General features: G+C 35.7%; 5 protein-coding genes across 15 annotated transcripts; 1 reads left to right on the top strand and 4 right to left on the bottom strand.

Annotated features, from left to right (window-relative positions):
• Nucleotides 1–343: 343 nt before the first annotated feature.
• CBP20 (CAP-binding protein 20) lies at nucleotides 344–8,802 on the bottom strand. Its single transcript, XM_022038563.2, has 8 exons — nucleotides 8,376–8,802; nucleotides 7,549–7,772; nucleotides 7,155–7,293; nucleotides 7,037–7,070; nucleotides 1,752–1,862; nucleotides 1,266–1,322; nucleotides 1,052–1,158; nucleotides 344–640 (listed from the first exon to the last, which is right to left on the bottom strand). The coding sequence occupies exons 1-8, from the start codon at nucleotides 8,391–8,393 to the stop codon at nucleotides 566–568; spliced, it is 765 nt and encodes a 254-aa protein (XP_021894255.1). The 5' UTR covers nucleotides 8,394–8,802; the 3' UTR covers nucleotides 344–565.
• A 357-nt stretch (nucleotides 8,803–9,159) lies between these two features.
• NFD6 (nuclear fusion defective 6) lies at nucleotides 9,160–12,887 on the top strand. Of its 10 annotated transcripts, none has more exons than XM_022038662.2 (4): nucleotides 9,161–9,427; nucleotides 9,655–9,776; nucleotides 10,269–10,314; nucleotides 12,559–12,887. In XM_022038662.2, exons 1-3 carry the CDS (start codon nucleotides 9,288–9,290, stop codon nucleotides 10,274–10,276), a joined length of 270 nt encoding a protein of 89 aa, XP_021894354.1. In that variant the 5' UTR covers nucleotides 9,161–9,287; the 3' UTR covers nucleotides 10,277–10,314; nucleotides 12,559–12,887. The 10 variants fall into 10 exon arrangements, with proteins under 10 accessions (XP_021894349.1, XP_021894347.1, XP_021894354.1 ...); XM_022038663.2 differs by lacking the exon at nucleotides 12,559–12,887 and adding an exon at nucleotides 12,341–12,557; XM_022038661.2 differs by lacking the exon at nucleotides 12,559–12,887 and adding an exon at nucleotides 11,679–11,943.
• A 1,829-nt stretch (nucleotides 12,888–14,716) lies between these two features.
• Nucleotides 14,717–16,668, bottom strand: LOC110812002 (Nucleic acid-binding, OB-fold-like protein). Its single transcript, XM_022038640.2, has 2 exons — nucleotides 16,287–16,668; nucleotides 14,717–15,027 (listed from the first exon to the last, which is right to left on the bottom strand). The coding sequence occupies exons 1-2, from the start codon at nucleotides 16,540–16,542 to the stop codon at nucleotides 14,837–14,839; spliced, it is 447 nt and encodes a 148-aa protein (XP_021894332.1). The 5' UTR covers nucleotides 16,543–16,668; the 3' UTR covers nucleotides 14,717–14,836.
• On the bottom strand, nucleotides 16,505–19,732 carry LOC110812001 (reticulon-like protein B17). 2 transcript variants are annotated; one of them, XM_022038638.2, is made up of 9 exons: nucleotides 18,977–19,732; nucleotides 18,733–18,886; nucleotides 18,573–18,647; nucleotides 18,360–18,501; nucleotides 18,217–18,286; nucleotides 18,043–18,108; nucleotides 17,829–17,951; nucleotides 17,511–17,661; nucleotides 16,505–16,722 (listed from the first exon to the last, which is right to left on the bottom strand). In XM_022038638.2, the coding sequence occupies exons 1-9, from the start codon at nucleotides 19,494–19,496 to the stop codon at nucleotides 16,590–16,592; spliced, it is 1,434 nt and encodes a 477-aa protein (XP_021894330.2). In that variant the 5' UTR covers nucleotides 19,497–19,732; the 3' UTR covers nucleotides 16,505–16,589. The 2 variants fall into 2 exon arrangements, with proteins under 2 accessions (XP_021894330.2, XP_021894331.2); XM_022038639.2 differs by lacking the exon at nucleotides 16,505–16,722 and having other exon boundaries at nucleotides 17,269–17,661; nucleotides 18,977–19,731.
• A 1,213-nt stretch (nucleotides 19,733–20,945) lies between these two features.
• On the bottom strand, nucleotides 20,946–23,189 carry LOC110811991 (S-alkyl-thiohydroximate lyase SUR1). Its single transcript, XM_022038627.2, has 7 exons — nucleotides 22,801–23,189; nucleotides 22,369–22,708; nucleotides 22,054–22,272; nucleotides 21,907–21,966; nucleotides 21,589–21,744; nucleotides 21,420–21,513; nucleotides 20,946–21,304 (listed from the first exon to the last, which is right to left on the bottom strand). Exons 1-7 carry the CDS (start codon nucleotides 23,067–23,069, stop codon nucleotides 21,180–21,182), a joined length of 1,263 nt encoding a protein of 420 aa, XP_021894319.2. The 5' UTR covers nucleotides 23,070–23,189; the 3' UTR covers nucleotides 20,946–21,179.
• Nucleotides 23,190–23,484: the final 295 nt, after the last annotated feature.

Here is a 23,484-nt window from a genome sequence, read left to right as displayed (position 1 = left end):
GTTTTAGTGTAAATAAGAGAGGAACAGATATATAAAATAATAAAATGGATATATTAGATAGTAATAAACTTAAAAAACTGTACATTCTAAATTAGATTAGTTTTATTAGAATTTCAACCGTATTATTACCCACTTTTTGAATGAAAGTAAGAATATAATCTGTCCTCGTCAGAACTTGAATTAAATGCCTATACCTTTCTTCCCATTTTCTCAAAGATATGATATTTATCCTAGGAATGCTGCTATATGACCATCTCTTCATCTCATTTTGAACTCAAATATTGAAATGAATGGCGAAGTAAGAGAAGCTAGTAGAAAATGCTCGTTCAGCCACGCAAAATGGTGCAAGTCCAACAAATGAATCAAACTTTTACTCAAATATATTGGACTAGACTACAAGTTGACAAGCACATTTGATTTGGAAGATACATCATCTGTGGTTCACAACATCCCATGAAGAACTAGAGTGCTTAGTTCCGACAAGATTTTCTCTAAAAAGAAAATCCAGGAATACGCAAATTGGTGCAGAAAACGTTGCTGCTTTTCCAATGCCAATTCCAATCTACTAGGGTCGTCTCTTCCTATCATCTTCCTCCTCATCATCAGAATCACCACTCTCCCGGAAACGGGGATTCTTCTCCTTTAGTATTAAAAATGAAGATAGCACCAAAAGAAACGATTTCAGGATCTGATAGGAGGAAATTATAACTATTCATTTTGATGTTTAAACTAGACCATCCATTTCATGATTGGATTAGTATCTTGCTAATTAATATCTACCCTATGGTGCTAAATTCACTGCATGAACACATAATTACTCTTAAAACAGCATGTCTAAAATGTTTAATTAAGCACCATAGCTAATTTTAAATGATTTAGATACTAATCCTGCCAAAAAAATAGACAGTCCAGTTTATATTGGCTAAAAAAATACAACTAAAATTCTATAAATTAAAGTGGTTCACAACAAAAGCTCTTATATCAAGTAAAAAATTCTTGGAATTATATATCTACATTTATATGCATAAAGAAAAGACAATTTGTGCATTACCGGTCGAGTCTCAGGATCAGAGTTTCTCCTTGAATCATAATCTGAATTTCTCTTTGAAGTCTCATGTGTATGGTGATCATCATCCCGATATCGCTTTCGATGGTAATCTGCTCATTCAAATAGAAAAGAAATCATTCTCTATGACTATGAACATGCAATCGAACATAAGCAACTAATATTTTTGGGCACCAGTAAATCTATCAAAGGGAAATACCTCTGCCATGACGATGATGAGAACCTCCATGACCGTGACTTCCGCCATGCCTACCATCTGCATTAACAAACCATTACTTCTTCCTGAAAACTGAAGATGTCATCCAAAGAATCAATCATCTATGCATACAATAAAAGAGGTGTTCCCATCAGCCTTTACTTTGTCAATGTTGCAATAACTTAGACAGATCAGATTTTCCTCATAAAGCTTTGAACCTTACCATCCACCATCTTCTTTTCAAACACTTGCCAATACCTCCTTCATAGTAAAAACTTTTTAAATTTGTATAAACACCTTCCCCATCATTCTCAAGTTATGATCCTTCTATTTTCTATTGTTAATTGTCACTAACCTTTAGATAGACATTCTTACAACTATAAGTACTAAAATAAAAGACGAAAGCAAACATTTATGTAACTCCAAATCTCACTTAATAGTCTAAAGTTTCTAATAACTTAAAATTATCTGAGAGTCTCACAAACTTACATTGTGGAGGCAGTACAGGCGGAAAAGAGCCCAATGACCCAGCACCATAATCTACAAGCTGCCTTTGGGCTTCCAATTCTCTCTGAACTAATTTTCCATAACCTCCTCTGCGTATTAGACGTTAAGGACACTGAAGATACACTCATATAGTCTTCCAGGCAGCAATGCAAAGCAATAGAGGCATAGATCAGTCACTATTCAATAATAAGGAACTATCATCTGATGAAACCTATTCAAATACAAAAAGGATAGTTCCTTTCCCCTTCCAGTAAGTTCAAGACAAACAGCCTTAACTAATATATGAGATCAAATGCTTGCAAACTTGAATGACCCAACTCAAGTTACAAACACAAATATAGTGATGAGGCACTTAACACTATGAAGACAGAAGCAAACAGCCAATGGAATTCCGTAAACCTACCATCAATGACGAGAAATATTTTTATCTGGCAGTAAAGCACATCAATTTTGAAGAATGTAATAATATCCATAAGTTGTATCAACACAACAACTTCTAGAGAAGACAAGCAAACTAGGGCTCAAGTGTTATAATGTGAATCACAGGTACAGTGTCCAAGCAACACAATTTCCAGTTACAGGGAACAGTCCAAACAAAGCTGCACACTAAAAGAAAAAAGAAAAGAAGCACAGAAGTAACCACAAAAATGCCACTTGCAAAACATCTGTACTGCACCTAGTAAATATCTATCACATAAACTACCAAAGAAAACCAACAAAAATACCATAAGACAAGGGACCATCAGATAAGTTTCACCAATAAGAAAGCAGAGGGAGCTAACTGGAAATAGAGAAAAATTGGCCATGTTAAAGAACCACCAATATCAAGGGTCTCTACAGTCATTAGAATTAAATTTGTGCAAGGAAAAGGCCCAATGATCATAAAAATCATACATTCTTCACCTCACACAGTGAAATTAAAGTATTAAAGCAGGTTGACTGTCATAGTACTACACTAAAACTAAGGTCACAGGCTGAAAAGAAAAAGAAAACAGATGCAACGGAAGACCTTCATAATGGAAAACTAAATCTTTGTCAAACAATGTAACATACTATTCCTAACAGCTCCTTTTTAACCTGAAGTACATAAATGATTTGCAATGACACCAACGTCAACATGTATTATCATGCGGTCTAAGGAAGCATAGCCACTCCTTTAACTGGCCACCCATTTACCTCAAATCATTTTTTTCGAACTAACACCCATTTACCTCAAATCAAAGAGATACCTTTAACACAATCTGACTTTAAGTACATTATGAATAAAAATTATGAGAGGGTGTTTGGGCTTTTCTTAGATGGTTATATGCAGCTTAAAGTATCTACCTGTTTGGTAATGTTGTAAGCAAACCATTGAAGGTTTACAATAGGTGCAAGAGGCATGAAATGGCTGGTGGGGCCAACACCAGAAACAGTTAGAAGTGAGGGTGGGAAATATAAGCTTCCTATCCCTATCATTGATGATTTGCTAGATGAGTTATGTGAGGCTATAGTGTTCTCTAAAATTGATCTTTATGCTGATTACCATCAAATAAGGGTGCGGGAGGAGGATGTGTACAAAAGTGTCTTCCGAACATACCGCAGGTATTTTGAATATAAGGTGATGCCTTTTGGATTCACAAATACACACACCACCTTTCAAGCCCTCATGAGCCATGTATTCAAGGATTATCTCTGATTTTTTTTCTAATGGCATGCTGGTATCCAGTGGGAATGAAAAAGAACACCTGAAGCAGTTGGAAATAGTACCAACCTTGATGAGAAAGCACCAACTAAAAGCCAAGGGCACTACAGGCTCGTTCCTGCAACTAAGGACAGAGTATTTGGGTCATATTATCTCCGGCAATTGACTCAAGATAGACCCTCAAAAGATAGAAGCCATGTTGAACTAGCCACTACCAAAATCAGTGAAGCCATTGACAGGATTTCTGGAGGTCACAGGCTACTATAGGAATTTGTCAAAGATTACGACCTCATTGCTAAGCGGCTCATGGATATGCTAAAGAAAAGATCCTTCCATTGAACTGTTGAGGCAGAGACAGCTTTCCAACAGCTCAACAATTCCATGGTAAGTAGACTCGTCTCTGCTCCCTGATTTTTCAGTAACTTTCACTATTGAGCTGATGCTAGTGAAAAAGTATAGGAGCTATCTTTATGCATGAAATAGGTCTGTTGTTTTCATCAGCAAAGTGTTGTGCCCTCACAGTCAAGCTAGATCTATTTATGAAAAGAAATTGATGGCAGTGTTGTACATCATAACCAAGTAGAGACATTATTTGGAGGGAACGAAAGTGATCATTAAGACAGATCAAAGAAGTCTGAAGTACCTGCTTGAGCAGCGGGTTATCACCATGGCACAAAAAAAAGCATAATCAAGTTGCTAGGCATGAACTACACAATATAATACAAATAGGGGACCCATAACAGAGTAGCAGATTTGTTTTCATGCAAAGGATTTGAGGAGGAACCGGAAGCCAACCTACAAGGTATCCTCACGGTGTCATCACCCACATGGCCAAAAGAAGTGCTTAACAGTTGCAGAAGATTCTTTCTTGTCTAGACTTATAGAAAAGCTCATCCTATTCCCAGAGAGTTAACCCTCATAGAGCTACAACAAAGTCTTACAGAATAAGGGCCGTATCATGGTGGGAGCTGGTACAGCATTGAGGAGAAAATTTTACACCAATTTCACAACACGCATGTGGTAGGTCATTTCAGGAATTGCCACTTACAAAAGACTCGAACAACATCTGTTTTCGCCTGGGGTTAAATAACAAGTGGCACAATGGGTCAAAGGCTGTGTGGTTTGTGAAAAGTGCAAAATCGAGAGAGTCCCTACACCTAGCTTGCTACAACCATTGGCTATTTCATCTCAGTACTGGATTCACATATCTATAAACTTCATCGAAAAATGACCCAGTCTGAGGCTACAAACACTATTTTGGTGGTGGTAAACTGCTTCACAAATTACAACCACTTCATTGCACTTTGTCACCTCTTCACGGCTCAGGGAGTAGTCAAGCTGTACATGGACATGGTTCACTGGATCCATGGCATTCCTAAGGTCATAGTCCTGGATAGAAACAAGATTTTCACAAGCATTTTTTGGAAGGAGATGATGCGATTGACAGGTATTGAGCTTCACTAGAGTTTTGCCTATCATCCACAGACAGATGGGCAAACAGAACGTCTTTATCAATGTTTGGAGAAGTATCTCCATTGTATGAGTCATCATTGCCCTAAGCTATGGTGAAAAGGTTGGCTTTAGCAGATTGGTGGTACGACACTACCTTCTACACTACCCTTAAAATGTCTCCCTCTCAAGCTGAATTTCCCCATCCACACTTCAAGAAATGGATGACTTCCATCCTCCTTTCCCAAAGGCATAAGATTATATCTGCAGACGGGCTCAACTGAAGAGTGAGCTTCGCCAAGTGGTAGATCGTTTCACAAAGTACAACCACTTCATTGCACTTTGTAACCTCTTCACGACTCACTGAGTATTGAAGTTGTACATGGACATGGTTCACCAGCTCCATGACATTCCTAAGGTCAGTCTTGGATAAATACAAGATTTTCACAAGCATTTTTTGGAAGGAGATGATGCGATTGACAAGTACTAAGTTTCACTATAATTTTGGCTATCACCCGCAGAAAAATGGACAAACAGAACGTCTTTATCAATGTGTGGAGATGTATCTTCATTGTATGACTCATCATCGCCCTAAGCAGTGGGCGAAATGGTTGGGTTTAGCAAAGTGGAGGTACAACACCACCTTCCACACTAGCCTTAAAATGTCTCCTTTTCAAACTCTCTATGAATTTCCCCCTCCACACTTCCAAGAAGCAGATGACTTCCATTCTCCTTTCCCGGAGGCATAAGATTATATCTGCAGATGGGCTAAATTGAAGAGTGAACTTCACCAATTGTTACTGCAAGCACAGCAATGTATCAAGCAGTATGAGGACAAGCACCGATGTGACAGGACCTTTCAAGTTCATGACTTGGTCCTATTGAAGCTTCAACCTCACAGACAAGGGTCTTTGGCCCGGAACTTCTAAGTTTTCTCCTCGCTCCTCTGGACCTTTGAGGTCATTAACAAGGTTGAAGAGGTAGCTTACAAACTCAAGCTACCCTCATCTTCCAGGATGCTCCCTGTGTCCCATGTTTTCTCAGCTTAAGAAATATATAAATGGTAAACAAGTGCACTTCAAGAATTTACAGTAATGTATGGAGAAGGGTTTACAACTGTGTAGCCAGAAATGGTGCAATAGTGGCGTAAGCTTTTCAAAGATGGAAGGGAAGTCGATAAAGTACTCATGCAGTGAAAGGGTGTTAACACTGGTGAGTGTACTTAGGAAGATGCAGACTTCTTCTACAAACAATTTCTCAATCTCAACATTGCAGACAAGGTTGCTGCTCAAGGGGGGTGGGGGGAGAGGAGGGTATTGTAAGCAAACCATTGAGGTTTACTATAGAGGCAAGATGCCAATTGGTTGGTGGGACCAATACTAGAAACAGCTAGTAGTAGAGGGTAGGCCAACGTTCTGTATGAGCAGGAAACCAATAGAAATATAAATAGGTTTGTAAACAAAATGAAGAGAACTAAAAATCGAATATATTCAAATTCAAACTCTATCTTCCTTGTTCTCTCTTCTTCTTCTCTCTGTTCCCTACTCCCCACTATGTCGAAGCTAGATGTCCAAAGTTTCTGATAGTAAGTAAGATGCTTGTTAAGTACTAATTATTAATCTTAAACCCAAAAAAACCCACCACTCTCTGGGCTTGTTTTATTTTTTTGTTTTTGCTTTTAGTGCTTTTCTCCTCAAGAGATGCCTTAGATGCTTATTTTCTTAACATATTCAAACACTTCTTTACCCTATATATTTATTTATTTCATAAAAATATAATAAATACATTTTTATCATAAGCATTTTATTCAAACACATAACTAACTTATTTTTTAGATAAGCATGTACTTAACTTAAGAGCAATTATAGCCTTAAGAACATTTCTCCTAGCAATTCTAAACACCCTTTAGAGAATCTAAAACAGGAACATGGGAGCTGATGTACTAGAATGCAAATACTTGGCAAATATGTTTTTTAAAATATCATATCAAGAACCATTCATATTTCCTCCTCATCCTGTAATCTCTGGTAACAAGAGGGGAGTCGGCAAATAAAAGCAGAATAATACATACACACAATACAGATATTGTATGAGAATAAATCATGGCTATTAAAGTAAAAATGCTGAAGGATATCAGGATCATAATCAGTACGATATTCATCCCGCACCTGTACAAACAGAAAAAAGAAAAAAAAATTAAAGCATATGAAAGGATGGACCTTAAGCAGTAGTTGACAAGTAAAGCAACTTACCTGTCCACCACTTTTGCCACGGCCCCATTGCCTACCATCAACAAAACCCCAATCAAAGTCCACACGGATAGGGCGATCGTCAAGAATCGTCCCACTTATATATTTTACTGCATCCTCAGTATCTTCTCTAGAGTAGAACCTGATTGAAACATGGTTATAAACAGATCGGTAACACAAAAATTACCCAAGACCTCCAAAGATGGGAAAATGTGCCAATAAGAAGTCCACATTGTGGCAGATCAAGGCACCAGAAGAATGAGTTCGTAAGCATTAGAGACTAGCATCATATCTAAAGCGAGAATGATTGAATGAAATAACCTCAGGCATTAAAAATTCTTCATATTCTTTAGCCCCATTTTGAATCTAATGATTGTAGGGAAGAATTGACACTCACAATACAAAACAAAAGCCACAAGGTGTTTTTGTATTCTTATCCAAGCCCATAATTATCTTCTTAATTTCTCCAGCTCGGGAGAAAAGCTCATAAACCTGTTCTTCAGTTGTATAAAAGGACATGTTCCCGATATAAATTGTTGTTGAGTTCTGGAGCGCTTGTTCAAATTCTTCTTGTGTTCCAGGAAATCTTCTGTCACGATATGCTGAAAGTTTTGATTGATCCTAACACAAGAAATTAATTGCTTCATAAGGAAAGTAGTTTTTCATACAGTTAAGTGAGCAAACAAACAATTCACACGAACAAAGAAGTATGCAATATACAATATATTCACTTTTTTTAAAAGAATATAATTTTCTTAGTTCAGATGTATTAACCTGCAAAGATGGCCCAAAAAGCAGGAGAAAATCTTCTTGTAACATTACAAATCATCATTCTAAATCTTGAAACCTAAAGTAAACTACAAATTGAAAACTCCAAAATTCTGATGAAAGATAAAACAACAGACAATTATCAGCAAGATTCGCATAATTGCAGTATGCGTCTAATATATTGTTCTTGGTTTCGTGAGACGTGAGTTCTAGATTCATAAGATGCATACTGCTATATTCCTCCCGGCCTTCGACTCCAAAACCCAACTTAATTCACCTTTTTTTAACCAAATAGCCATAAGGTAACATATCTTCTTGAGCCAAATCATTCAATTTATAAACAGTTCAATTAAACTAAAATGCCTATTCACCAGAGGGCTGTGTTTTCATTTCTCCAAAAACACCCAAAAAATCAGCCTTTAAAGGGAAAAGAAAACGAACTGGGTGTTGATATACCTTGAAGAGAGAAGCCATATTAGTAGTTGATTTCACAGCTTATTTTGTCTGCAACAGAAGTATATGAAACACAATTTTAACTAGATTTGAGTGCCTCAAAGTAAAGGCTTATTCAGGAGAAACGAGAAAATGGAGTGAAAGGGAAAAATAAGAAGCAACACAGTTATTACAGTAGAAGATGAGAGGAAAAATGAAAACGACGATCTGTGTTTCTGCTTTGAGAAAAAAGAAAAGAACAACATAACAAGGTTTGAGACCGAATTAACAAGGAACTAGATAAAGAAAATAAAAAAGGTTCAGCTCTTGGAAACCTAGCTACTATATTCGCAGAAATCGCGGGACGAGGGAGAGAGAGTACAGGGAATGCTGTGAGGGATAGTAGAAAGGAAAACTGAAGAGGGAAATCGGGTCTTGGATAAATTCGCTGTGTTTGGCTGCGAGCTTAGGAGGATCAAATTCTGGCTGAGAATAGTATTCTATTCTATACTTTCCAGTAATTCGAGGGGGGGAATTTACTAATTTTGGGATATGGAGTATTTGTTTTATTTGATAATTTTATATTGAAAACAATGGAAATTTAAAAATTGAAAATTATAAATTATTTAAAAAGGTCAAAATTAATAACTATTTGTACACTAAAATTTTAATATTTTAAATATCATAATTATTTAAAAAATAATAATAAATTTAAAAATAATATATATGTTTGACAACTTATTTTACAGAGAAATTTCAAATATATGTAACCTTTTTCCCGTAAAAAAGAGAAAGAGACTCAGAGAGGAGCAGCACTATCTCCATTTCCAAACAGCATGCTTTGAGCATAGGGCTTTAGACCGAGGAAGATTACATGAAGCTCAAAACCCTCTTCCATTTCGCCAAATAGTAAACTTTCCTTCTCTACAGCAAGCAATGGCCTCCTTTGCAGCCGCCAGATCCATTTTCCGTTCGACATCGGCTCGCAGCGCCGCGGCTCGTGTGGCTTCCCAAGCAAAACCTGCTCGCTCTCCCTTTCGCGCTCCCGCCAAAAGCCCTTCCTCGTGCTATTCCAGGTTAGTATCAAGCCGACAATCTCACCCCCCGCTCTTAGAATGAAATACCATATACATTTATATGTATAGCATAATGTAATCTTAGGTTTGTGTTTTCTCTTGTTTTTTTATATATTGGTTTCGCTCTTACCTGACTTGGCTAAACAGAGTTTTAACAATCTATTTTTGTGTGTGCATATGATGTATCAGTTTTAAGCATTAGTATTTAATTACTTGAACTAATACAGGTGTCCAGTTGAAATGAGCTTCTGCGTGGAATCCATGCTGCCGTATCACACTGCAACTTCTTCAGCATTGATGACTTCCATGCTTTCCATCACTCGCCGCAGTTATGGATGGCTCCCTGAAGGTATTATTCCATCCGTCTGCTCCTTTGGTATTTATAATTTCAGTTGCTTCTATGTTTGGATCAATTGACGAAAAATGTGATCTTGATTTGATTCTGACTACATTACTTTTACATCTCATATCTGCACTGTGTTCGTGGTAATGTTATTATTAAACATGTGCTGTTATTTGTTGGAATTAGAAAGTTTTTGCTTACATTGTGTTGGTGGCGTTTTCTGCTCATTCAAGGGACTGCTGTTTCGGATTGAGTGCCAATAGAATGATACTTGTTTTGTTATTGGCCTATAATGTGGTTGGCAGTATTCAGAAGTTGCATCCGACTTCTATGGTTGTTCTGTATCAAATACTTGTTTTGTTGTTGGGTCAGTAAATGTGATTGGCAGTATGGTTTGGCAGGAGATGCATCTCATCGTGTGTGGTTGTTACCCTTTTGTTTGTTAAAATGGTAGTATGCTTTTAGGGTTCCCTAACCAGTGGGTTTTTGTTGAATTAGGTATCTAACAACGTTTGTAGGGCCCTTGATGTGCTTTAATTTTCTGGTAAGTTGGTGTTTGCTGGATGTTGACTTAAAACTATTGGATATGTATTGAGAACTACTAGCTTAAAACTGTACATATCATATGCATAGTAATTGTTGTTAGCACAAACCATAGGATATCTAGGTTTTAATCAAATTAGATAGCATAACAATGCCCATTTCCTCATGCAAACCCCTAAGTCACCTTTTCCCTCTAATAACTAATGGAAATGGTGGGCCATGTCAGAGATTGATGGCATCTATTAATGCCTCATTTGTCTATATCTGTAACTTTCCATCTTGGAAATAAATTTAATCTTCCATTCCCTTATTCCTAAATTATTTTGATAAAAGAAGTGTATACTCCTTTTTGCTATGTTGTAGGCCAGAAGAAGACTAGATGAAGATCAAGGAGCAAAGATGGAATGATTCAGATTTGTTTCTTTTTCCATAGTTCTTAAGCTACTAGGAAATGCCACCATCAATAGACTAGGCAGTAGTTTTTTATTTCAAAGAACTGGTTAGAACTTTATGTAAATGAAGAATTTTGAGTGATGGATTCCTTGGGAGCTCTTTGAGAGGATAAAATGATAAATTTATGAACCATTATTCTTGTATTAGTTGGAAAGAATTCTTTTTATGTATGTAATGATATGGTATTCATTTTAGAGTATCCAGCATTTTTCTTCATTAGAACTGAAAGTTTTAACTACTAGATTCAGATTCAGAATGCTGAAAATCTTCATTTTTGGTATAAAATTCTGGGAAGTCTTTTTTGAAGTATGAATCTCTTCCTTTGGTGCATGTTCTTTTGGATTTATAAGTTTGAAAAAGAATTTGTATGCTTTATTTGGGCCATAGCGTGACTATGAATCTTTCTTGCCAAATTACAATTCGTAAGTGAATCTCTAGGATTTTCCCCAAGTTTTCTTGTTTTTCCAATGGAGTATGATATTTTCTGATTACTTATTGATGTCACGCTCTTGTAACATCAATCCATTTAATGATGAAAGAATGTACTGATGACCCACCCTTGTTCATTCAGCTTGCAATGATGATGTGTGATGAATGTTCAGAGGAGCTAAGCCAGTTTAAGTTCAAAATTCTGCATTCTTAGAAGTGACAGCTGATTAACTAGAAGTTTTGTATGAGCTCCAAGGAGGACAAGTAGCATTGAAACATAGTTGAATTAGCATGCTTCATTTTGCTTGAGCCTTGAGGGTTTTGTGTTTTGTCTGATAATGCTTATTTTTAGCTCCCAGGCACTAGGTGCAAAACTATTGTAAATCAGAAAAATGTTGACATTGAATGCCCTTGTTTTCTCATTTTATACAATAATGTTAAGAAGATCATAAAGCTTCTTGCTAATATTTTATATATACTCAGCTTGCAATGATGATGTCTGATGGCTGGCCCATGGATTCAAGAGAAGTCTTGTTCAAATGTTTCTTACATTCAAAAGAAAATGATGCCTGATAAAACAAAATCTGTCAACTGAGATGTCTTCTCAGTGTTTTCATCCAGAAAACTTTTCCCCCTATCTATTTCTTTTCATTTTTGTATCTTTTGCTTTTGTCTTTAGGTCATGAGGACATGTGTAAAAATATTTGACAATTTTGCTCTAATAAAGACCATGTGATGTTAGCTACTACTTCTTGCCAACCATGATATCGTCAAATTAAGGTGAACTTTGTTTTAGACTTAATTTTCTCAAGTTAGAAGCGCAGCAGCAAACGGCAAAAGTTTGTTATGTTGTGGATATCTCTGATAAACTATGCATATGTACTTTTATCGAAAGAAACTTATTATGTGTATGCATATATATATCCATTTTGGTTATGAATTTGAGACACGACAGTTTTACCTTAGCAAGTAATAATAGTATCACCATCTAATACAGAATTGCCTTGTATTATTGTTTCTTTTCTAATTTCACAAGCAGATGGTAGAAGAGGTGAATTCCATAAATATGCTTCATTATAATTGACTGTTTAGCCTTTAAGGTAGACAGATTTCTTAGTTCTGACCTTTATCTTTTGCTTGTTTAGGGCTGTAGTATCAACTAAATGTTGGCAATTCCTGGAGATGGGCAATGTTGTTTTGCTTTTCCATTTTCTTCCTCCTCATTGTTTTTGCCCTGAACTTGGTGTAGAGTTTCTGTATTGTGGCATTCAATTTAGCGATGAAAGTTGATTGCTGCTAGTTTTCGAGTAGTTGACCTATATAATGCAATGCCCTAAATCCATATTTTATTCATGAACTGTAGACCGATGATGTTATCAAGGTATGGTGATGCAGTGTTTGGGAAGAATTTAGCTGTGGATTCGACACCGATCTTCTCTATTTTACTGATAACACATTGCTTAGGTAAGGGTACAGGCGAAATGAGATGCTTGAGACATCAAGTGGTTTTGGTTGCCCACATGTATAAGCCTTCCAAGTCTTAAACGCCCAACTAAATTACTGTTTTTAGGTTGCGCCAATGATGGATTTAAGTCATGAAGCTTATGGTTCATGTTGAGGTGTTGAATCAATTCTCCTTTCTTTTGTTAATGAAAAAAATTTTCAAGTTAAATGAACTTTTCAGAGGTACTACCGTATCGAAATGTTGGATTTGCATATGGTAATAGCTATTAGATGCCTTTGGTTAATTTTTAATCAATTGTAGTTAATTGTGACTTTTAAAACACTCTATTAAACTATGATTCAAAGAAATTCAATCCTCATGCGAAGGGTTTTTTGCCCTTAACAACGTATAATATAACATGATGGACAGTTAACTACCAAACTAAAAGCACATGGCTTTAAGATAAAACATCACAGTGATATCCATATGGGAAAGACCCTTGTAATTTGGTGACAATAAGAGCGCATTCGACTTCCATTAGTTGCGAAAATCTTTATATTACGAGCAAATGCTTAAGGTTCCTCTGCTACTGACCCTTCTCTCACAAGGACTCTTCCACGTTAACTCCAAAATTCAATAGTCACTAAATTAAATAGATTACACCAAGTGAAGGGAACTGTTTAGATTCTTTTACATACGTCTGCTCTTTCATATTCTTGCTTTAAAGTATTTTTCTACTAGCAACTTATGCTTTGAAATATATAAAATATAAAATCATTTATATGCTGATCTGAACAAGTTATTTTTAACAAAGAGATCACTTGCTCGACTATTAGGAATGTAAAAATAACTAAATACCTATTCAATATTTAATGAAAATTTTTATCGTTGAAAATTTTAAATGTATTGATATTATTAAATTTTTCAATGCGGATAATATAAGTTGCGATATATTTACAAACTAATTGCATACATGAACTCATATCAAATCTGCAAGATGTCTAATATAGTATTAAACGTGATAATAAAATATGTCATAAAAGCAAAACCACTACTCTAATAAATAAAATTTTTAATATTATGATTATTTTTTTTTTAATTTGGATAATATTAATTGTTATATATCTAGAATATTAGTAATATACTTGAACTCATATAGGATATAAGATATACCTAGTACAATTTAAAGTATGATAACAAAAGATGTCATAAAAACTAAATCAGGTAATAAGAAATTACACTATCATAATAATGTAAATCATCAGTGTTTAAATAATTCTTGAACTCAAGTTTTTTATTAAGAATATTATAATGCTATTAATAAACAACAAAAAATTAGTTAAGATGTTGGGATCCTAAGTTAAATAGCGCAAAACACAAAATTTTCTCAAAGAAAAGGCACTAGAGAACTTCATTTTGGACTCAATATCAATGGAAGCTTGGATCAAGGCGTAAAAATGATCACTTTTTAGTTCTGAGAAAAAAATTCAAACCCCTACTAAATAACTCATGATTAATTTTTCGTATTAGTGGAGCTATGTGAATCCCATGAAAGTTGAAAATGATTGGAGTTTGAAGCTTGTCTCTGTATGCTCACCTGTTTGGAGCTCTGGGTAGTTAGATACTTCCATTTGGATATACGTGAGGAACTTCCAGTGGCTTTGATTATTCTTTTGGTGCAACTTTAAGGTCCCATTTCTTACCTGCTTATTGCTTGCTGTTGATGAACTGGTGATATTACTCTAAGATGAAATAATCCGTTCCTTAACACAGATTAGTCTTTCTAACCATTAATCAAGATCTCATTTAAGAAAATCTCAGAAACATCCAAAATTTTAAATAAAATCCTGAGTTAGTTTCTCTGTTATCCAACTCTGCTTTTCCATTAGTTGATATCTACTAGATGAGATTTTTCGGCACACTTTTCTCCAATTTAAGTTCCAAAAAGCGTTCAGAGTGGGTTCTGTCATTTCTCCGAAAATTCAGAACATCCGATTCCATTTTCTACTACTCTTCTGCTCGTAAAGGCAGAGTAAAGGAATAGGTTCAATTAGAAAGTAAAACTACCGACAGGACATTAGCTGCAATCTGTATACGAATCATTAAATGGCATTTGGTTTACAGTTCATGTTTCAACATTCAAAACCAAGCCCTCTGGTGATAAAAAAATATTTCACGTCCAGGAGTGCAATACAAATCACTGATCCGCAACATTGACTAATTCATATTCAACTAATGAAAGATTGTTTTCCTTTCTAACAGTGAAAGACGCAGGCTCTGCCACTTCAATGCGCCCCCATTTATCAACTGTTAACCTCATTGTCCCCTTGAACATGTCAATCTTAGCATTTCGCAAAATAATTGTTGCGCCAGACTTCATAATATCAACTGCATTCCAATAAGCTTACTTTTAGTACATAATATTATCAATGATGACGATCATCTATTGCACTCACACACTGGCCAAATAAGGCCCTTGTATTGTGATCACTTCAAAAACATGCAAATACAACCTCTAAGAAATTAATGCGGATGACTACAAGGGAGTTTGAGACAGGAACACATTCAACAAACACATAAAGTGCCTGGACAAAATGCCAAAAGAAGAAGCACGTCCAACCAACCCAGAAATATGAAAAATATGTATTTACTATTAAATGAATATAATAAATGGTTAATGGTGATGCACATTTAGAAAAAGAAAAGCACAAACTCAGATAAAAAAAAATGAGCAATGAAAAGAGTTAATTCCTGAAACTTCCAGAACAGCTCAAAAATCATACAACAGTGAAACAGAAATGATATGCAAAAGAACAAATCTAAAGTTTCATCTTTTTGACAACTTAGTCTTTCATAGAATCTGATCTGAATTAGAGAGAGGCGTGGAAAAAAAAGGGAAGGAAACGAAAAATAGTTTATTCTAGAAAATGGGTACAACCCCAAGATATAACATTTTGCATCAGCTACAAAGTCCAACAGGAACCTGGATTAATTGAATTTCATGTATTTTTGCCATCAATGCTTGTCTGTGCCTCATTGTGACAGATGATTTTAAATTTCCTCCCACCCACATTTTCTACATAGCAAAATGTGCAAGACCAGAAAATGATAGCCCGGAAAATGATAGACCAGAAAATTAGGTGTTCACAATTAAATGGAATAAATGTCGAATCCAGGCCCCTCCCTCACCACCCAACCCAACCACCAACCAGAAAGTTGAATAGGATTTTCCCTTTCTCACATTTTCTCTTGAACCAAAAACTGAACGGTGAATATGAGCAGCACAAAAAAGATATAACTATCTCAATAACAATATTCAAAACCCGAAACCAAAAATTTTGAACTTCGTTCTATATGAAGAAAAAAATCCGTTACTCCATACTTCATAGTGCATTTGTAAGTAAATAAATCGACCAATTATGTCTTTATACAAGAGCATTTCAGCACGCAACGCAAATAAAGAAATCATGTCCAACTTAAAAATCGCATAGAGTTACCTAGCAACGAACATCAACATACATCTCAAATATCAATGTTGCAAGATCAAAATAAAAAGGCAGACAAGCCTGAGAACGCGTGTAAAATGCACCATATTAACGATTATATGCGCACATATAGACGGTATATACACACACACATATATATACCTTGGTCATTGCGAGCGGTGAAAAGGATAGAGCCAGTCTCGTCGCCAACGAGGCACTCAGCAATTCGAGAGGGGCGAAGAGGCTGAGTCAGAGACGCCACGGACCGGCCCTTGCGGATGGCGGGCTTAATAGGATTGGAGTCAACGACCTTGACGGTCAATGTGTGGCCACTAGTCCCTGGCTTTAGCTGATCGACCTTCACGAACACGGGCTTCCTCTTCGCTGTTCCCATTCCCGTTGCTGCCGTTGTCGCCATGATTCAATCCCCACTTCACAGCCCCTCAAACCTAGATTTTACTTCGGTTAGTAGAGGGAAGCGGACGGTGCAGCAGTAGACGTGTAGTAGTGGAACTCGTTATAAAGAGGGGTTAGGGTTTTTTGCAGGGTAGGATTACGGATCTGGGCTTTGGTGAGGTAGTCTGCATGGACTTTGTACCTGTACACGTGGTGGCATTTCATTGGATACTCTTATTATTTTAGATGTATATCTTTTAATTTCTATTTTCTTTTGAAAAACAATTAAAACATTTTTTTTTTTTTTTAAATGCTTTGGTTGCTTTTGATAATTTAGGAGGCTATAGTGGAAAGTCGAATAAAACGGGATATAATTTCTTTAATTTTGAAATAATTGTTCCGAGTTTGGTGTTTAATTAGGTTAAAAATCTTTAATATATTTTTATTGTTAATTAACTCTTTACATTTTACAAACTACAACATATAAAAACAAAATTATATAAAAATAATCGGAATTTTATTTTATTTGTTATTACTTATTAATTATTTTGTTCGACCGAAGTGAAGAAAAAACATTTCTAAGTATATTTATACCAAATTGCATTTGGTGGTGATGGAGGAAAAAAAATAACGCAGGATAAAAACAAATACGAGCATATTAGCACTGATGAAATGTCCTATAAAAATATTGCATACTGTAATTATATGCTATACAATAATATATATATATATAATATTCTTATACTAATAATATAATAATTTCGTCTCAAATTACTTTAGAACCAACCATGTGAGATAAATAAGAAACCCTAAAAAGCACTAAAAAAAGGTTTTTTTTTTTTTTTTAATGAAAAAAAAAAAGTTGTTATACACTAATTCATCACACCTACATTGATATTACAGTTAGTTAATTTTGTTGGCATTGAACAATATGCCTTTATCTATGTAGAGGTAACGAGTTTATTGTTGTTAGAAATAGAAATACTTCACTGGGATCCCTCTGCTTCTGCCACAACCACTGCATGTTGTTCCTCTGGTTTCTGCTCCTGCTCTTTTTCCCCTCCTCCTTCCCCTTCTTCTTCCCCTGATTTTGGCACTAGATGCTGCCTGCTGTAACGGATTACTACGATACAGATGAATGCTGCAAACACCAAACAACGTTTTTCAGCATCTTCCATAAAAAGCCCAACAATCTGAACTTCTGTGATCCTTGTTGAAAAAGATTCTATGTGGGTTGCAACAATTGAGTTCAGTTCCATAAAATCCACATTATTTGTTTCAATTGTTTGAAATGGATTGTGTTCATACCTGTCAAAATGCGGGTTTTCACACTGGACAGATTCCAAAAAGCAGTGACTGCTGATGCAGCTACAATCTTCTTGTGAGAGCATCCTCCCCATGTTTCCATTATCCTTTTTTTCATGCTCTCAACTGCACCCACAACACTCACTCGAATAAACCATGGGTATATAAACACAAACCAGCCCGCACCACTTCAAGAATTATGGAAATTTCCATTTACCTTTTTGGTTTACTACACTTGAGTAGCATGAGTACAGCTTTGGGATAGTGAAACTTAGGAAAAACCCTGCCCAATCCCACAACAACAATGATCAAGATGTTGTGTCAAGAAGTAAGATAAATAATGAACGACTTTGATTTGACTATGTAGTGTAGGGATAGATACTGATCGTACCAAATGCGCACAATCTCCAAAGTGTAATAAGGTGGCCATACTCAGCTCCTAGAAGAAGAAATGGAATTACCTGAAACCAAGAACCCATTAAAGCAAAATTCAAGACATGGATTTTTAAATATGTAAGTCTGGTAGTAAATTACTTTGAGGGTCGTAGATGGTTCTCCTGAGAAGAGATCTCTTGTCTTTGAGATAGCAAGATTTGTTGCTGGAAGTATTGGCCTAGCCATTCTCAATATATCATCTTCTCTCAGCTTAAACTCACTCCTCTTTTCCTCACTTTTTCTGTAAATCATCAAATGCTATATTCAAAAACAAAGCTTGGTAAAACTTGGCTAGAAACTAAGAGTGTTTACCTTTGGCAGAAAGAGTTGGAAAAGAATGATGCACCCAGAAACAGAAGTCCAAGTTGGGAGACCACCGAAAATATGCTTACAAAATAATAGAGTTTCAGTTGCACTAAACACAACTCAAGGGGTTGACAATGAAGAGATGAAGAAATGAGGAGATACCCACCTAAAGTTAAGCCCTCTGGTGAAGCAAGAAGACAAGAAAGATAAACAGCCAAAACCAAACCAGAGGCTTGACTTGGCTACATCTCTCCACATAACCAAATCATAAATCAGTTCCCCGATCTCATCTAGATTACCTCGATTAGCATCATCAACTTCTAAATTAACCAAACAGAATAGCTCAGTACACTTACTATGAAAAAGGAAAAGAAGAACAGCAAAAGAAGCAGAAGACGGCTGATACATACTTGGGGATGAGCTTGAAGAAGGTACTGAAACGACTAAACTGAGCTTTTCTTTCTTAGACCGTACACTTTGTCGCCTCTTCCTTACCTTTCTAATCTCTTCCGCAACACCCAATTCTCTGTCTTCCCTCACCTCCAGCTCAGATCTTCTCCTCGACCTCCTATTATTCCTCGGCGAGGCACAACCCATAAGAGCCATTTGGGTTCCCCTGTTTTTGCACCTCCTGCGTGCCGACCCAGCATGATCCACAGCCTCATCTGCAGCCATGTCAAGCCTATCCGCGAGGCGGGTCCTTGATTTTCGTAAGGGAGAAGGAGACAGAAGGAGGAGTTCTTGAAGAGGAAGAGAAGAAGCTGAGGGTGATGGGGTGTTCTTGGGAGATGAAGATACAAGGTCGAGAGAGAGATTTGGGAATTCTTTGTTGGGAGCAATAACTGAGTAAGTAATTCTCGCGAGGCGTGAGGCTGATTTGGTTTGAGAGTTGGGGTTTGATCGGTGAGCAGGTGGTGGGGTTGAATCCATTTATGGTCTCAAAGTGAGTGGCTTGGAGGCTGGACTGAGAGCGAAGATCAGGGAATGTCTTAACTGCGCAAGAAATTACAAAGATTTGAGAGGATTCTAGGGATGTTGAAAAAGGGTACATATGCTTCTGAAATCTGAAGGGGGAAAAAAAGAAATTGTGAGGTTTGATTGAAGGTCTTGTGATGCGAGGGTTTTTAGTTCTTGAGGAAAATGAAGAATGGATTAAGAGCCGTTGGAGACTCTTTTAGAATTTGAATTTTTGACGGCGGGCGTCAGTGGGGTAATGGGACTTAACGGTAAAGAAGAGTCGCGTGTTTTTGTGCCGTTTGTCACTTTCCTTAGTGGAGGGCCCATTTCTTGAACAAAGGTTTGTGGGCTTCCTTATGGGCTAAATTCGGTTTTTCCATAAATGGGAATGAATGAATATATATATATATATATATATATACACCTCTGTGGCCTCTCAATTTTTTATATAATATTTACATATTAAATTTTTAATGTTCGTTATAATATTTTAAAAAATAATTTATATAATATATATATATATAAATTATATATTAATAGTTTATTATTACATGTAAAAAAAAATAGAATTATATTAAAATAGATAACTATTATATATCTATTAACAGATTAATCTTTTACATATAAAAATTATCTAAACTGAAAAAACATTTTTTTAAAAAAATGAGGAATTGCCACCCGATAAACTTTGGCATTAGTTTGACATATATAATATATTTTTATGAAATAAATACGTCATGAATGACGTTTAAATATGCGATAAGAGTTTGTATAATATATTATTTAAAAAGAAAAAAAAAAAGTTATGTAGTATATAATTTTACACTATGTAGTCAGCTAAAAATAAATATATTTTTATTTTTCTCTCGAAAAACTTTAGTTAGGTGATTGTGTTACATTTATCACGTAATTTTTATTTTTGTAATTATTTAAAAATTAAATTTTATTTTTGTAATTAAAAAATTTAATACATATTTTATAATCAACTAAAAATTAAAAGGTTATTTATATGCTATAATATTATAAGATTGGACTTGGGGTAATGGTATGTAGATTTAGAATGCTGACCATGAAATCATATTTATACAAGAAGCACCATTTATGCTGAAGAATAGACTTGCTTATTTTATAATTATTAAATTAGAAAAAAGAGAATTAATTTTTCATCTATTAAATAAAAATTAATTGACTTTTATTTATTAAATTTATAGTTCCACCCACAACACTACAGGGATGTGAAAAGTGATTTCCTACAATTACGGCTTTTTTTTTTTTTGTTATAATTCATATTAATAAATTATTTAAATTTATTATGTCACCGTCTATATAGATATTAATTTTAAAATGAAAATTATTTAAATTTATAATAAATTAAAAATTAAGATAATATTAGTAGGAACTTTAATCGTAGACAAATTGTAATTCATTTCAAAGGACACGAGTATTATTTCTTCTTGGGATGTTATTACAAGAAGTGGGAAGACAAATCCCAAGCATCTAATCTGACCAGAATGTGCGGATCAACTCCCCCCTTTATATGTGTTTTTAGTAAAGGGAAAAAACCCTCAGAACCCAAAAAAAAAAAAAACAAGGGAGAAATTTCATTCAACTGCAGAAACAGATCTAACGCCCGTCATCACTCCTTTCTGTATGAATCTAATGCCTACGGGCAGCAGCATGCCTGTCATAATATGCCTTTAACCTCTCCAGCCCATCTTCAAGAACTGAACGATCAACGCCAAGCGATATTCGAAGCCAATTCTTCAAACCCAGAGCGTCTCCTGCACCAATTTTTCATTCCAGTACACAACTTAGTAGCGGATCAAACAATTTATACACAAGGAAAGATTCATTATGTTTCTTGTGGGACTGGAAAAATGTTATTATTGAAAGTACCTGGGAGGACAATGACTGCTTCCTCTTTGGCCAGCTTAACACAGAAATCATGGTCATCTTCAATGTCTTCCAGCATTGATAGATTCATTTTTAACTGTGATTTCCCATGTAATAACAGTTAATTAGCTTGTTTCTCTCAGTCGCAAATGATATATTATGTAAGCCTTACCAGTAAATATGTACAGGACTCTGGTTTCTTGACACAAGTTAAGGCAGGCATGTCCCTGATTTTGTCAAGGGCAAAGTCTAGATTCTCTCTTAGGAGTTGAAGTTTCTCTTTAAAAAATTCCTCCTTGGTATTATTAAGTATTCCAGGAAGAGCCGCCTGATACATCATAAGCCATATCAACACTGATGCCTTAAAGATCTTAAGCAGGGAAAAATATATATCTATCTGCTTCAAGATTGAATTTAAAATCCCACCGAGTTCTTGAAAGATTCAACCACGAAAGCTATTTCACTAATGTTCAATTCCAGTTGCACAAACCTGAAGGAAAGTTACAGCATCTGGAGTGATGTACTGACAGCTTCTGATGGAATCAACAACCTGATAATGAACCAGATATGCGATTAAGTTAACAAAGTGTAATTAAGTTATACTTAACGACGAGATAATCAAGGGAAGAGAAGTAACCCCAGTTCTTTTAAAGACGCCATAAGGATCATTCATTGCCATCCAACCAAGGCGCCAGCCAGGAACATACCATCCCTTTGACAGAGCTCCAAGAGTAAGAACAGGAACAATGGATGAGAACTTCCCCATTGGAACAAATGGGCTACACCCATATATACAATGATCATAAACCTCATCAGAAATCACCATTACCCCAAGCCTTCTTGCAGTCTCCGCAACCTAAAAATTTCACTCACAACTCTTAATTAATTCCCACCAACAACACAAAAAGTAAATAATCTGTTTTTAAAATCCATTGTCAATAAACAAACCCACCTTCTTCAAATGTTCATAAGTGTAGACATTTCCACAGGGATTGTTAGGGTTTATTATAACCAGGGCAACAGTGTTCTCATCAGCAAGAGCTTCAATACCTTCCAGATCAATCTCCCAGTCCTTTTCTGGAAGAAGATCAAAGTGCCTCGCTTCATATTGGCTAAAAACAGCACGAGCCTCGTAGTGAGGGAAACCGGGTCGGGGCAGCAAAATGTTCGCACCCGGACGTTGAAGCACTGTTAGTATTATCTCAATCGCTTGGTTACATCCAACCGCGAAGAATATGTCATCTCCTGTTAACTTGTTTGTCAGGTCACGATTCAGGTACTTTGCAAGAGCTCTGCAATCGCAAATTAATTAACAACAGGATATAGATGAGATAATGATATATGTGTGTGTGTGTGTGTGTGTATATATATATGTATCGGTTACCTTCTTGCTTCTTCAACCCCATCGCCAGGTGAATAGCAGTTGTATTCACCGGTTCTCAGAGCATCGACAATGGCGTTTTCAGCATCAAGGCTAGTTCTGAAGACGGGGAAGACGGCGGGGTCGCCGTGGGCAAGGGGTAGGATGGTCCTTGGATCGTCAGGATTCACACTCCCCATGAGTTTCGTCACCACTCCTCTCAGAGTCTTTGATGCTGCTTCGTGCACCTCTTGGTTCCCTACAAAATTCCATTTCTTTGGTGGACACTCCATTTCTTCCACTTCTTCTTTCTCTTGTAGCTGATCGAGGTCTTCTCACTTTCGTCTTTGGCAGATGGTGATCCTCTGTATTTATGGACGGATACAGAGATGAAGAAAAATGCAAGTCAAATTGACACTAATATTTTTTGAAGTTTTTTAAAAGAAAGGGATGGCTAGAATTATTACTTTATGAGTAATTTTTAAATGCTTTAAATTTCTTTTTTGTTTGATTATATAAAAATACTATTTTTATTTATTAAACTTTTTAATATGTACTTATATATAATAAGATAAATTATAAAATATTTTTAATTAACATTTATTTTCACTAATTTTTAGCAAAAAAATAATAATTATTTACTTTTTTAATCAAATGCATAATTTTATTTATTGCGAATAATTTAAAATATTCTCTTAGTTTATATCT

The sequence above is a fragment of the Carica papaya genome, chromosome 3, assembly GCF_054855325.1.
Source record: "Carica papaya isolate Zhongbai chromosome 3, ASM5485532v1, whole genome shotgun sequence".
NCBI classification, from domain to species: Eukaryota; Viridiplantae; Streptophyta; class Magnoliopsida; order Brassicales; family Caricaceae; genus Carica; species Carica papaya.
The sequence above is the reverse complement of the archived record's forward strand: the minus strand, read 5'-3'. Positions and strand labels throughout refer to the sequence as shown.